Source organism: Mastigoproctus giganteus, chromosome 9 (genome assembly GCF_048544385.1).
Source record: "Mastigoproctus giganteus isolate SK-2022 chromosome 9, ASM4854438v1, whole genome shotgun sequence".
Taxonomy (NCBI): domain Eukaryota; kingdom Metazoa; phylum Arthropoda; class Arachnida; order Uropygi; family Thelyphonidae; genus Mastigoproctus; species Mastigoproctus giganteus.
This window is the reverse complement of record NC_143583.1, coordinates 225,232,664-225,247,463: the sequence shown is the minus strand read 5'-3', so window position 1 is coordinate 225,247,463 and position 14,800 is coordinate 225,232,664. Positions and strand designations below refer to the sequence as shown.

At 40.0% G+C, this 14,800-nt stretch overlaps 1 protein-coding gene across 1 annotated transcript in view; it reads right to left on the bottom strand.

The window, feature by feature from the left end:
• Positions 1–14,800, bottom strand: part of LOC150081141 (ubiquitin carboxyl-terminal hydrolase 8-like) — a 581,739-nt gene that overhangs the window by 542,456 nt on the left and 24,483 nt on the right. The window contains exon 3 of the mRNA XM_090381373.1: positions 2,881–3,028. Within this exon, the coding sequence (XP_090237499.1) occupies positions 2,881–3,028 (148 nt within the window). The remainder of the gene's footprint in view (positions 1–2,880; positions 3,029–14,800) is intronic.

Genomic DNA, 14,800 nt, shown 5'->3' with positions numbered 1-14,800 from the left:
AATGAATGTACCGTGAACCTGCTGGCATTTAAAGACGCACCGCAGAACAAAGAAAATACCGCTGAAGAAGAAGGCAGGAGCCTTCGAAAGCTTTGGTTTTATCGATTTTAATTTAGTATATTTTAATGTATTTTATTGTTCTTAACCCAGTATATTTTAATGTATATTTTATATATTTTAGTTGTAAAGTTAAATATAATTTATTGTAAATATTATAAATCAAGATTCCAGTTTTCGTTTTCTTTGTGTTTTATTTCTACATAAGGTTGGTGAAAAACATTTAAAACTACAATAGCCAAATTGATGATATTACCAACAGTTTATCAAATTTTAAGGAAAGTACAGAGAGCATTATTATTCATGTAGAAGCTAATGATATTAAACAGGCAAATATTGACCATCTTTTGGATAAATATAGGACTATGCTGAAAAAATGTTGCATCTTAGGTCACAACGTGTATATTTCTGCAATTCTGCCCAAACACAATAGGGACGATTATATGCTGAAAGCCTTTAGCATTAGTAGAGGCATTTGATGCAAGAAAGCAAGCTTATGCAGCATCAGCCAAAAAAAAAAAAAAATAAATAAATAAATAAAAAATAACCACTTCCAATTCACTCTGTTCATTCGAAATATCTGTCCAGCTGAGCCTTAAACTTATTTAGGCTACAACTTCCACGGCAAGGGATGGAAGTCTGTTCCACCAACCAACCACCCGGTGGCTAAAGGCAAATTTCCTCACATCTATCCTACATCTGTCCTTCCTCAATTTGAATTTATGCCCTCTCAGGTGATTATTCTGAGCAAGAGGAAGAATCCCATCAGCATTGAGCATGCTCAAACCATTCAAGGCTTTATACACCCCTATCAGATCACCTCGTTGGTGCCTAGTCTCCAGACACTGTAATTTGCAAAACTTAAGCCTTTCTTCGTAAGAGCACCCCTTTGTTCCATTCACTAATCTTGTTGCCCTTCTCTGTACTCGTTTCAACATCTCTACGTCCTTCTTGAAATGAGGCCTCCAGACCTGTATACAGTACTCTAGGTGTGGTCTGACCATTGCATTATACAAGGGAATAATCACCTCCTTATCCCTGCTAGAAAAATTCCTATATATCATCGACAATACACCATGAGCTACTCTTGCAGCCCATCTGCACTGCTCAGAAAACTTCATTTCTGCCTGCACAACCACCCCCAGGTCCTTTTCATTCTCTACCACTGTCAGCGTAGTACCACAGAGTTGATACGTTGCTCTGGGGTTGCTGTTTCCCATATGTAGTACTTTACAATTGTCAATGTTAAACTTCATTTGCCACCTCTCAGCCCATCTGCTCAACCTTTCCAGATCCTGTTGCACTAGCATAGTGTCAGTAATGTCCTTGACAACCCTGCCAACCTTCGTATCGTCTGCAAACTTGGACATTAAGCTTGATATACCATCATCAATATCATTTATAAATACAGAAAACAATAATGGACCCAATACTGAACCCTGAGGAACTCCACTAATAACATTAGTCCACGATGAGCAGTGTCCATTGATTACCACTCTCTGTCTTCTCCCCCTCAACCACCCCTTTATCCATAGCAGCAATTTGCCTCCAATGCCACACTGCTCCAATTTGTGCAGCAGTCTTCCACGTGCAACTGTATCAAAAGCCTAAGATCCAAGTATATAATATCAAAGTTATTCCCTGCATCTTATTCCCTGCATCCAGTTCTTTTGTGACTGCATCATAGTATCCAATCAAATTGGTCAGGCAAGACTTCCCCTTAACAAAACCATGCTGTGACTGAGCTATAACTGAAGTCTTGTCTTGATGATCCTACAGTGCTTCTTTAACCAGTGCCTCCATTAATTTTCCGGGAACAGAAGTTAAACTAACAGGTCTATAATTACTTGTGTCGCCCTTTGATCCTCCTTTGTGAATTGGGGTCACATTTGCATATCTCCAGTCCATGGGTACTTCCCCTGAGTCCAAGGAAGCTCTCATAATTTTGGCTAACGGTTTGCTTACTTCATTTGCTGCCTCCTTTAATATAGCTGGATAGATCCCATCCACCCCAGGTGCCTTTCTTGTATTTATCTTCAACAATTTCTCCTCCACTTTACTCTCAGTTATTACAAGATTCTCTAGCTTACTGCCGGAGTTGAATACACCTCTGGCATTCCCCTCGCTGAATAACTCCTCATGTGTGAATGTCGATGCAAAATATTCATTTAGTTTGTTAGCTACCTGAGCAGGATCATCAACAGTTGACCCATCGATATCAAGTGGACCAACGTGATTCAAACCCTTTCTTCTACCATTAATATATATAAAGAAGTCTTTGCTGATTTTCTTGGCATTCTTTGCCAGACACTTCTCGTAATCTGCCTTGGCTTGCCTAACCTCCTTTTTAACTTGACTGCAGACTGGTTTATATCTTCCATGGACATCTGTATCATCTGATAATTTATATGCAGCACATGCATTTTTCTTCTCTGCAACGTCTTATTTTCATTTATACCTTATTTTCATACCTTAGTAGGTATGAAAATCCTGTAGCTTTATGATTATATCCCTGAATGCTTCCCATTCAGATGGTTATTGTTGGTAACATTAGTTGGTCCACATCATAGAATTTAAAAACTATCTGAGACCACTGTAGTCTCCGTTACAAAAAAAAAAAAAAAACCTCCCTTTACTCTTGATGGTAGTTACATCTTTATGTAAATGCCACATCAGTACTCTGTGAGCAATGACACCTAGTGGTTCTTTTATGACTGTTGGAACAAACTATATATAAAAATATATATATGTATAAATAACACACCAAAATATAATAAAAATTTGATATTTTACAATAAATATCTATACAAAAAAAAAACATACTATCTTAAATTTTTCAAAATCTCGACTCTGCCTAATTTTATTAATGAGTTCTAGAAACATCATGAAACAGAAATATGCTTTTTCTTCATCTCCATCCAAGCAGCATTTCTCAGCTTCTCCAATTATTTTGGCGGCAGACTTGCAACAGCTAAAAAAATACATGAATAAAAATAAATAAAAGGAAGTGTTTGCACTTATCACACAAAAAATTAACATCACAATATACACATTTCAGAACCTATGAGAACGTTATTTGTTTAAAAAGATATATTTTATGATTATTTGTTCATTATGAATGAATTAAGATGAAGAAATGCTATAAAACCATGATAATGTTAAGTAAATTTTTAACGAAACAGTTATAAGGAGGAGGATAACAATTAATCACCACAATACTAGAAGGAATTAAAATGGAGGGGGGAGCACAAAGCTCTGCCAATGAGTTGGGCTCAGTTACCCAACTCAATCGTAAAGCTTAAACTTGTGCATCTGCCAAAACAGCAATAGTCCCCAAGGCAAAATGCACTGATCCCACAAGAAGTAGTTATTGTCGATGACTGTATTTTCAGGGAAATGAAAAATATACAGTGCAAAAAGGAATAGACCTGGAAAGCAAGGTGTCAGGGATTTCAAGTACTGCTCTCAGTAATCATGGAACAAGTAAATATGTGGACAATGTTAGGGTAACTAAGAGTAAGAACAGGTGCATGTACACTAATGCTATATACAGTCCAACTTCATGGGCAATCTCAACAACAGTCACTCGCCTATCATTTCAGATGAGTTGATTCACTTTCGTGACATTTTCATCATTTCATGACAGGACGTTTCAGGGCATCCACAGTGAATTCATCTTCCAATGCATCCTGCCCATTTTTAAAACAATTAAACCAGTTGTAAACTCTTTCCTTCAAATCATTATCACCATAAACTTTCTGTAATGCTTGCAGCATCTCTTTAACACTTTTCCAAGTCTAAAGAACTTCATGTTAACACGCTGTTCAAACTGTGACGTTCTGCAATCAATCAGCTGTGAGAAAGGAATGAAGAGGACGTGCCAATTCTCACTTGGCATGTGTGAGCACCAAGGTCAATGTCCAATGAAATCTTATAGTCGTAGCACAAACCATTTAAATACCAGCATGCAATTCCAGGAACTTTTTCAATGTATTAGCATTAGCAGAGGCATATGAGGCAAGAAAGCAAGCTTATGCAACATCAGCCAAAAAAAAAAAAAAAAAAAACCTGGTCCCATTTCACTCCTCCCTTTGTTCCAAATACCTGTCCAGCTCAGCCTTAAATTTATTTAGGCTATCAATTTCCACAACAAAGGATAGAAGTCTGTTCCACCAACCAACTACCCGCAGGCTAAAGGCAAATTTACGAACATCTATCCTACATCTGTCTTTCCTCAATTTGAATTTATGCCCTCTCACTCAGGTGATTATTCTGAACAAGAGGAAGAATCCCATCAGCACTGAGCATGCTCAAACCAGTCAAGGCTTTATACACTTCAATCAGATCACCTCGCAGGTGCCTAGTCTCCAGACACTGTAATTTGCAAAACTTAAGCCTTTCTTCGTAAGAGCAACCCTTTGTTCCATTCACTAATCTTGTTGCCCTTCTCTGTACTCGTTCCAACAGCTCTACATCCTTCTTAAAATGACGCCTCCAGTCCTGTATACAGTACTCAAGGTGTGGCCTGACCATTGCCTTATACAAGGGGATAATCACCTCCTTATCTTTGCTAGAAAAATTCCTGTATATTAGCATTAGCATTAGTAGAGGCATTTGATGCAAGAAAGCAAGCTTATGCAGCATCAGCCAAAAAAAAAAAAATAATAATAATAAAGTAAAATAAATAAATAAAAAATAACCACTTCCACTTCACCCCTCTGTTCGTTCAAAATACCTGCCCAGTTGAGCCTTAAACTTATTTAGGCTATCAACTTCCACGACAAGGGATGGAAGCCTGTTCCACCTACCAACCACCCGCTGGCTAAAGGCAAATTTCCGCACATCTATCCTACATCTGTCTTTCCTCAATTTGAATTTATGCCCTCTCAGGTGATTATTCTGAGCAAGAGGAAGAATCCCATCAGCATTGAGCATGCTCAAACCATTCAAGGCTTTGTACACCTCTATCAGATCACCTCGCTGGTGCCTAGTCTCCAGACACTGTAATTTGCAAAACTTAAGCCTTTCTTCGTAAGAGCACCCCTTTGTTCCATTCACTAATCTTGTTGCCCTTCTCTGTACTCGTTCCAGCAGCTCTACATCCTTCTTGAAATGAGGCCTCCAGACCTGTATACAGTACTCTAGGTGTGGCCTGACCATTGCCTTATACAAGGGAATAATCACCTCCTTAGCCCTGCTAGAAAAATTCCTATATATCATGGACAATACACCATGAGCTACTCTTGCAGCCCATCTGCACTGCTCAGAGAACTTCATATCTGCCTGCACAACCACCCCCAGGTCCATTTCATTCTCTACCACTGTCAGTGTAGTACCACAGAGTTGATACTTTGCTCTGGGGTTGCTGTTTCCCATATGTAGTACTTTACATTTGTCAATGTTAAACTTCATTTGCCACCTCTCAGCCCATCTGCTCAACCTTTCCAGATCCTGTTGCAGCAGCATAGTGTCAGTAGTATCCTTGACAACCCTGCCAACCTTCGTATCGTCTGCAAACTTGGACATTAAGCTTGATATAGCATCATCAATATCATTTATAAATACAGAAAACAATAAAGGACCCAATACTGAACCCTGAGGGACTACACTAATAACATTAGTCCATGATGAGCAGTGTCCATTAATTACCACTCTCTGTCTTCTCCCCCTCAACCACCCCTTTATCCACAGCAGCAATTTGCCTCCAATGCCAAACTGCTCCAATTTGTGCAGCAGTCTTCCATGTGCAACAGTATCAAAAGCCTTTCTAAGATCCAAGTATATAATATCAAAGTTATTCCCTGCATCCAGTTCTTTTGTAACTGCATCATAGTATCCAATCAAATTGGTCAGGCAAGACTTCCCCTTAACAAAACCATGCTGTGTCCGAGCTATTGTTAGGATATCAGAGACGTGGTGTCACACAGATATAAGGGATGCAGAACTGCAATTCGGGGAGTACAACGTCTACAGAAAGGATAGACAGGATAGGAAGGGGGGGAGGGGTTATGCTATTAGTTAAGAAACACATAAAAACCAAGGAAGTGAAGCCAGTCGACATTGCTGGACAGTGCAGTGTTGAGTCAGTTTGGTGTGACATAAGCATTGGGAGATCAAAATTGAGAGTAGGAGTGTGCTATAGGCCTAATGACTCTGATGAGTATAATAAGGAACTGTACAGGGAAATAGAGTGGGCCAGTAAATCAGAGAGTCTTATAATGGGAGATTTTAATTTCCCAGATATTGACTGGAATTTGGGGGCTGGTTACTCACACACTAGCAGGGCTTTTGTGGATTTATTGGATGATTGTTTTCTACATCAGCATGTTCGGGAGGCAACTAGAGGGAGTAATACTCTTGATTTGATTATCAGCAGTGATTCTTCATGCATTAAGAATCTGCAGATAAATGAACCACTAGGTGGCAGTGATCACAGTGTGCTGAAGTGGGATTTACTGAAAGAGATAACTACCATTAGGGGTAAAGGGAAGGGTTATTGCTTCCGTAAAGGCGACTACGATGGACTGAGACAGTATTTAAATTCTATACAGTGGGACCAATTGATGATGTTACCAACAGCAAATTCAAAATGGGAAGCATTCAAAGAACTTATCTTGGAAGCTACTAGGCTTTACATACCAACTAAGAAATATTGTTCAAGGTTTAGGCCAAAATGGATGTCAGATGAACTAATGAGGCATATGGCAGAGAAGAAAAATGCATGGGATACTTACAAATTAACACATGACACAGAAGCCTACGATAGATACAAGTTGATATGCAACCAAGTTACAAAGGAGGTTAGGCAGGCGAAGGCAGATTACGAGAAATCCTTGGCAAGGGATGCAAAGAAAAACAGCAAAGAGTTCTTTACTTATGTAAACTCTAGAAGGAAGGGGATGAATCAGATTGGTCCACTTGATATTGATGGGTCAATTGTTGATGATCTGCTCAGGTAGCTAACAAACTAAATGAATATTTTGCATCGACATTCACACATGAGGAGTTATTCAGCAAGGGGAATGCCAGAGGTGTATTCAACTCTAGCAGTAAGCTACAGAATCTTGAAATAACTGGGAGTAAAGTGGAGGAGAAACTGTTGAAGATAAACACAAGAAAGGCACCCGGGGTGGATGGGATCTATCCAGTTATATTAAAGGAGGCAGCAAAGGAAGTAAGCAAACCCTTAGCCATAATTATGAGAGCTTCCTTGGACTCAGGGGAGGTACCCATAGACTGGAAATGTGACCCCAATTCACGAAGGAGGATCAAAGGCTGACACAAGTAATTATAGACCTGTGAGCTTAACTTCTGTTCCAGGAAAATTAATGGAGGCACTGGTTAAAGAAGCACTGCAGGATCATTTAGACAAGACTTCATTATAGCTCAGATACAGCATGGTTTTGTTAAGGGGAAGTCTTGCCTGACCAACTTGATTGGATATTATGATGCAGTCACAAAAGAACTGGATGCAGGGAATAACTTTGATATTATATACTTGGATCTTAGAAAGGCTTTTGATACTGTTGCACATGGAAGACTGCTACACAAATTGGAGCAGTGTGACATTGGAGGCAAATTGCTGCTATGGATAAAGGGGTGGTTGAGGGGGAGAAGACAGAGAGTGGTAATCAATGGACACTGCTCATCGTGGACTAATGTTATTAGTGGAGTCCCTCAGGGCTCAGTATTGGGTCCATTATTGTTTTCTGTATTTATAAATGATATTGATGATGGTATATCAAGCTTAATGTCCAAGTTTGCAGACGATACAAAGGTTGGCAGGGTTGTCAAGGACACTACTGACACTATGCTGCTGCAACAGGATCTGGAAAGGTTGAGCAGATGGGCTGAGAGGTGGCAAATGAAGTTTAACATTGACAAATGTAAAGTACTACACATGGGAAACAGCAACCCCAGAGCAACGTATCAACTCTGTGGTACTACACTGACAGTGGTAGAGAATGAAAGGGACTTGGGGGTGATTGTGCAGGCAGATATGAAGTTCTCTGAGCAGTGCAGACGGGCTGCAAGAGTAGCTCTTGGAGTATTGTCAATGATATACAGGAATTTTTCCAGCAGGTATAAGGAGGTGATTATTCCCTTGTATAAGGCAATGGTCAGGCCACACCTAGAGTACTGTACACAGGTCTGGAGGCCTCGTTTCAAGAAGGACGTAGAGCTGCTGGAACGAGTACAGAGAAGGGCAACAAGATTAGTGAATGGAACAAAGGGGTGCTCTTACGAAGAAAGGCTTAAGTTTTGCAAATTACAGTGTCTAGAGACTAGGCACCAGCGAGGTGATCTGATAGAGGTGTATAAAGCCTTGAATGGTTTAAGCATGCTCAATGCTGATGGGATTCTTCCTCTAGCTCAAAAAAATCACCTGAGAGGGCATAAATTCAAATTGAGGAAAGACAGATGTAGGATTGACGTGCGGAAATTTGCCTTTAGCCAGAGGGTGGTTGGTTGGTGGAACAGACTGCCATCCCTTGTGGTGGAGGCTGATAGCCTAAATAAGTTTAAGGCTCAGCTGGACAGGTATTTTGAACGAATAGAGGGGTGAAGTGGAAGTGGGTTTTTTTTTTTTTTTTTTTTTGGCTGATGCTGCATAAGCTTGCTTTCTTGCATCAAATGCCTCTACTAATGCTAATGCTAATGCTATAACTGAAGTCTTGTCTAGATGATCCTTCAGTGCTTCTTTAACCAGTGCCTCCATTAATTTTCCAGGAACAGAAGTTAAACTCACAGGTCTATAATTACTTGTGTCAGCCTTTGACCTCCCTTGTGAATTGGGGTCACATTTGTACATCTCTAGTCCATGGGTACCTCCCCTGAGTCCAAGGGTAGCTCTCATAATTATGGCTAAGGGTTTGCTTACTTCCTTTGCTGCCTCCTTTAATATAACTGGATAGATCCCATCCACCCCAGGTGCCTTCCTTGTGTTTATCTTCAACAATTTCTCCTCCATTTTCTCTCAGTTATTACAAGATTCTTTAGCTTACTGCTAGAGTTGAGTACACCTCTGGCATTCCCCTCGCTGAATAACTCCTCATGTGTGAATGTCGATGCAAAATATTCATTTAGTTTGTTAGCTACTAGCATTGGTGTATATGCAAGTATACATGCGCCTGTTCTTCCTCTTAGCCACCCTAACACAACCCATGTGTTCACTTGTACCCCCATGATTCCCAGCAGTCTCTGAAATATCCTGCATCTTATTTTCCAGGCTGCTGCTCATTCCAATAGAAGGAGTGCAAGAATCACTTTCTCCTCTGCCAGTGGCTACTGTTAATCTATTAGTCCTTGTATCCCCCCCCCAATCTAGCAGTTTTCCGACCCACCTAACACTGCCTCGATAGCATCAGCCAACAATATCATTGACAAGACACTATGGGCTACTCTTGCAGACCATCTGCACTGCTCAGAAAATCCATATCTGCCTGCACAATTACCCCCAGGTCCTTTTTGTTCTCTACCACTGTCAGTGTAGTACCACAGAGTTGATACATCACTCTGGGGTTACTGCTTCCCATGTAGTACTTTACATTTGTCAATGTTAAACTTCATTTGCCACCTCTCAGCCCATCTGCTCAACTTTTCTAAATCCTGTTGCAGCAGCATACTGTCATTAGTGTCCTACATATGGAAAACAACAATGGGCACTGACTGAACCTGAGGGGGGGGGTTAGCGTTGGCCCAAGAAAAGCAATGCCCATTGATAACCACTGTCTGTGTTGTCCCACTCAGCCATCCCTCACATTTACCTCATATACCTTTTTTTTACATTTAACATGAACAATTTCTCCTCTGTTTTCCTTTATCCATAGCAGTAACTTGTCCTTATCGCCACATAGCTCCAATTTGGATACCAGTCTTTTATGTGCAAGAGCATCAAAAGCTTTCTGAACTGAAATTTATGTACATAATGTCAAAATTATTTTTTCGCATCCAGTTCATTTCTTATTCTATCCAATCTTATTGTATCCAATCAGACTGGTCAGACAAGATCTCCCCTTAACAAATCCATGCTGGGACTGCAATATAACGGCATTCCTGTCTAAATGGCCCAGCATTACTTCTTAACCAGTGACTCGATTATATTCCCTGTGGTAGAAGTAAAGCTAAGAGATAGTCTGTAATTACTCATATCACCCTTTGATCCCTTTATGAATTAGGCTTACATTTGAATGTCCCCATCCACCGGAACCGCCACTGCAACCAAGAATGAATTCATAATCACAGTAAAGGTTAGCTTACCTCCCTTAATATAATTTTACAGTCCCATCTACCTCATATGCCTTTTTTACATTTAGCATCCACAATTTTTCCACCACTTTCCTCTCGGTTATCACAAAAGAATTCAACTCCCTGTTAAAATTTAACACACTTCCAGAATCCCACCACAAAAAAAAAAAAAAAATCCTCATGTGTGAATGTATATAGGCACAATTCAAAATACCCATTCACTTTGTCATCAACCACAGCAAGATCATCAACAGTTAATCCATTCATATCTAGTGGACCAATGTGATTCAACCCGGTCCTTCCAGTGTTTCCATAGGTAAAAAGTCTGCTGCTTTGATTCTTAGCTAGAGACTTCTTGAAATCTGCCTTAGTTTTCCTAACCTCCTTTGTGATTGATAGCAGAGTAGTTTATATACAGGGTGTTTCAAAAGTCTTGTTCAATAATTTAAAGGTGAACTGTACAGACTACATTATGAAAAAAAGCCTAGTAAACATGGGTCCTTAAGTGAATTGTTTTTGAGATATTGCACATTTCTAGTTGGGATCTACTACTGACAAGGTTAACTGTACAGAGTTGGGATTCACCACTGAGTTTTTTTTTGTTTAGGTTGGGTTATACTCATTCTCTCCCTTTCCCAATGCTCTGAGACGTAGAAGGCATATTAGTACTTGTCAAAGGATAATCAACATGGAAAGAGGTTACAGCAACGAAGAGTATGCGGACATGCACTTCACGTAGGGTAAATCCAACGGCAGTGCACTGCACGTTTGTACCAAGAAGCATTTCCCCGCCGAAGGCAGCCCAACAGGCGCACGTTCATCAAGGTACATCAACACCTTAGAGAACATGGGCGCTTTGCACATGGAGTATGAGTAGATAGGTCCAGAAGCATAACACCTGATGTTGAGGAAAGGATGTTAGAAAGAACAGAACCAAATCCAGGAATTTCGACAAGAAGGGTTGCTCTGCAAGAGCGTGTACTGAGTCATAGCAATGCGTGACAATTTTTACATCGATACTTACTGTACCCCTACCATATCCAGCATGTACAAGGTCTCAGCAATACAGACTACCCTCCCAGAGTGCTCACATAGTCAGAGGCGGATATTAACAGAAAATGTGCATTATCTCAAAAACGGTTCATTTCAGCCCGATGTTCTTTTTTGCTTATTTCAGTTTGTACTTTTCACCTTTAAATTATTGACCATCATTTTTGAAACACCCTGTATACTGCAAGCATTTGTATCACTTGATAACTTATATTCATTCCATGCATTTTTCTTCACTGTGTCACAAAGTTCCACAGTTCATGTGACATCCATTTAGGCCTGTCTTGAATTGATGTTATTTGTTATTTTTTTTTTTTTTTTATGAGCATTAGCAACTAAGGCCATATTGCTCTGGGGATATGCAGTGGTCATTCCCTGACCTTTCTGCATCCTCCGTATTTGGTGGTCACGGGCTCGAACCCCGGTCTAATCAAGAAGCGTGTGCTATGCACTGCCACTCCTGCCCACCTGGCTACAGAGGCACCGTCTTGAATTGCATCTCTTCATTGGTATAAAAAGCCTAGTAGCTTCTAGAATTACGTTCCTGAGTGCTTCCAATTTAAAATTTGCTGATGTTCACTTTATCAGCTGACCTCACTGCATAGAATTTAAAAACTATCTGAAACTGCGTAGTCACCTTTACAAAAGCAAATGACCTTTGCTCAGTCTTTGCCAGTAGGTCTCGCCTAGTAGCTCTTTCATCTGCAGATTGTTAATGAAAGGATCACTGCTGATAATCAAACAAATAGTATTGCTTGTTGACTTAGATCTCTCTCTCTCTAAGAGAGACTGGTCACTCACACACTAGCAAGACTTTTGTGGATTTATGGCATGACTGGATTCTACAACAGCATGTTTGAGAGGCAACCAGAGGGAGTAATACTCTTGATCTGATTATCAGCAATGATTATTCATGCATAAAGAATTTGCAGATAAAGGAACCACTAGATGGCAGTCTCAGTGTACTGATGTGGGATTTACTTAAAGATGTAACTACCATCATGAGTAAAGAGAAGGATTTTTGCTTTCGTTTTAAAAAATATCTGAGACAGTAGTCTCAGATATTTTTTAAATTCTATACAGTGGGACCAACTGACAATGTTATCAACAGCAAATTCAAAATGGGGGACATTCCAAAATTATTATTTGGAAGCCCCTAGGCTTTTCATACCAACTAAGAAATACTGTTCAAGGTTTAGGCCCAAATGGATGTAAGACGAACTAATGAGATATCTGGCAGAGAAGAAAAATGCATGGGATACATATAAATTAACAGGTGAGACGGAAGCCTATGATAGATATAAGCTGGTCTGTACCCAAGTCACAAAGGAGGTTAGGCAGGCAAAGGCAGATTACAAGAAATTGGCAAAGGATGCCAAGAAAAACAGCAAAGAATTCTTTACTTATGAAAACTCTAGAAAGAAGAGGATGAATCAGATTGGTCCTCTTGATATGCATGGTTCAACTATCAATGATTCTATTCAAGTAGCTGATAAACTGAATGAGTATTTTGCATCTACATTCACACATTAGGAATTCTGTAGGGAAGTAGATGCCAGAAGCTTGTTAAACTCTAACAGGGAGCTAGATGATTTTGTAATAACTGAGCAAAATGGAGGAGAAATTGTTGAAGTTAAACATAAAAAAGACAGCTAGGGTGGAGGTGATCATCCAGTTGGAAGCAAAGGAAATAAGTACCCCCCCCTTTAGCCATAATTTTGAGAGCATCTTTAGACCCAGAGGTGGTCCCCACGGACTGGAAATGTGCAAATGTATCCCAAATTCACAAAGGGGAATCAAAGGGTGACACAAGTAAATACAGACCTGTTAGTTTAACTTCTGTTCAGGAAAAATAATGGAGTAATTGAATAAAGAAGTAATAGGATCATCTTCACAAAGACAGATGGAAGTTTGTTCCACCAATCAACTATCCACTCAACACTAAATTTGGGGCAAATTTATGCAAATCTATTATCTTTCCTCAATTTGAGTTCATGCCCCCATCAGATTTGCAATGTGAACAAGAGGAAGTATCCCATCAGCACTGAGCCTGTTCAAACCATTCAAGGGCTCATACACATCAATCAGTTCACGTCACAGGTACCGTGTCTCCAGATACTGCAATTTGCAGAACTTAAGCCTTCCTCAAAAGTCTTGTTGCCCTTCTCTGTACTCTCTAGCAACTCTACATCCTTCCTAAAATGAGGCTTGCAGACCTGTATGGTGTACTCAAGGTGAGGCCTGACCATCCCCTTATACCAAGGGATAATCACCTTCTTATCCCTACTAGCAAAATTCCTGTACATCAATGACAAGACTCCATGATCTGCTTTGGTAGCCTGCCTGCATTGCTCAGAAAACTTCATATCTGACTGCACAATTACCCCAAGGTTTTTTTCATTCTCCACTACCAAAGTTTCGTACCACTCACGGTTGGTACATTCCTCTGGGCTTACTGCTACCCATATGCAGTGCTTTGCATTTCTCAATGTTAAACTTTAGTTCCCACTTCTCAGGACATCTGCTAAACTTTTCATGAGTCAACAGCATACTGTCATTACAGTCATTAAAAACCCTACCAACCATTTGAATCATAAGCAAACTTCGACATTACACCTAATATACCTTCATTAATATCATTGATAAATATGCAAAACAACAATGGGCCCATCACTGAACCCCAGGAGACTCCATTAATAACATTAGTCCACAAAGAGCAGTGCCTCTTCTTTTACCACTCTCTTCTCGCACTCAACAATCCTTTTATCTATAGCAGCAACTTGCCCTTAATGCCATACTACTCCAATTTGTACAGTAGTCTGCTGAATGCAACGGAATCAAAAGCTTTCCTGAAATCCAACTACACGATATCAAAATTATTTTTTGCATCCAGTTCATTTGTGACAACATCATAGTATCAATTCAAATTGGTCAGACGAGAGTTCCCCTTAACAAACCTATGCTGTGTCAAATTATTACTGCTTGTTATTGTTAGTTTGTTATTTGGTTTTTATGAGCATTAGCAACTAAGGCCATATTGCTCCGGGAATATGCGGTGGTTATTCCCTGACCTTTCCGCATCCTCCGTATTTGGTGGTGACGGGCTCGAACCCCGGTTTAATCAAGAAATGTGTGCTATGCACTGCTGCTGCTCCTTCCCACCTGGCTACGGAGGCGCCCCGAATTATTACTGCAGTCTTGTCTAGATCCGGCAATGCTTCTTTAACTAATGACTCCATTATTTTCCCCAGAACAGAAGTTAAAATAACACGTCTGTAATTACTTGAGTCGCCCTTTAATCCTCATTTGTGAATTGGGGATACATTTGCACATCTCCAGTAAGTGGGGACCTCCTTTAATATAACTTGATAGATCCCATCCACACAGTTAACAATTTCTCCTTCACTTTGCTCTCAGTTATTAAAAAATTATTCAGCTCCCTGTT